General features: G+C 58.2%; 1 protein-coding gene across 1 annotated transcript in view; it reads right to left on the bottom strand.

Annotated features, from left to right (window-relative positions):
* Nucleotides 1-771, bottom strand: part of VOLCADRAFT_99010 (uncharacterized protein) — a gene marked incomplete at both ends in the record, with an annotated part of 2,114 nt that overhangs the window by 668 nt on the left and 675 nt on the right. Inside the window, one exon of the mRNA XM_002957827.1 lies at nucleotides 375-432. Coding sequence (XP_002957873.1) covers nucleotides 375-432 — 58 coding nt within the window. The remainder of the gene's footprint in view (nucleotides 1-374; nucleotides 433-771) is intronic.

The following is a 771-nucleotide window of genomic DNA, read 5'->3' as shown; positions in this document are numbered from 1 at the left end:
CCGCCGCCGCTGGTTGGCGGCCGCAGCAAAAGTATCACTGGCCCCGTGACGCCGCGGGAGTCGCCGCCTGCGGAGCTGGCGGATGCGCTGTTCGGTCGTACAACGTCACGGCGCTCTGTCGTACTATATAGTCCCGCTGTGGCGGCGCTGGATCTGTACTCCTCGCCGCCGCCGCCCGCCGCCGCCGCCGCCGCGGCGGCGGCGGCGGCGCCCGCTTCCGGTTGTTGACTAAACCGTTGGCGGGCCTGGCGCCTACCTAGGAGTTCGCCAGACGGACAGACAGACAGGCAGACAGGCCGCCAAACCAAACCATACTACATACGGTATGAGCTGCCTGTCGTACTCTTCCTGTATGCTGCTTTACCGTATCGTACCGTACGCCGGCATATCGGAAACGTACGGGCGAAGTACGGCCCGGGTAGCACGTTCAGCCTGACGGATAGAGAGGGAGGGGAGGGGAGAGGAGAGGGGCGGGGAGGTGGCACGGTTTTGCGCGGGTTCCCCGGCTTCGTCTAACCGATCGTCGGGTTTTGTGGTTTTGTACGGTGTTAAGTTGAAAATGGAAATAGTTTCCATACATATATTTAAGGGGAGCGTAGCTCTGTTGCACATGTACGACATCCTATGTACGTACGACATCCTATTCATGACGAGATTGATGTAGGAGTAACAATAATGTCGTGGGCGTTTGATTGTTTGGCTCCTATGACGATGGCCTATGACTGTGTGTGTGTGCGCAAAGAAGATTTTGGAATTTGAGTACACCACCTT

This window comes from Volvox carteri (genome assembly GCF_000143455.1).
Source record: "Volvox carteri f. nagariensis unplaced genomic scaffold VOLCAscaffold_81, whole genome shotgun sequence".
NCBI lineage: Eukaryota > Viridiplantae > Chlorophyta > Chlorophyceae > Chlamydomonadales > Volvocaceae > Volvox > Volvox carteri.
Note: the sequence above shows the minus strand (reverse complement) of the source record. Positions and strands in the feature narration are given on the sequence as shown.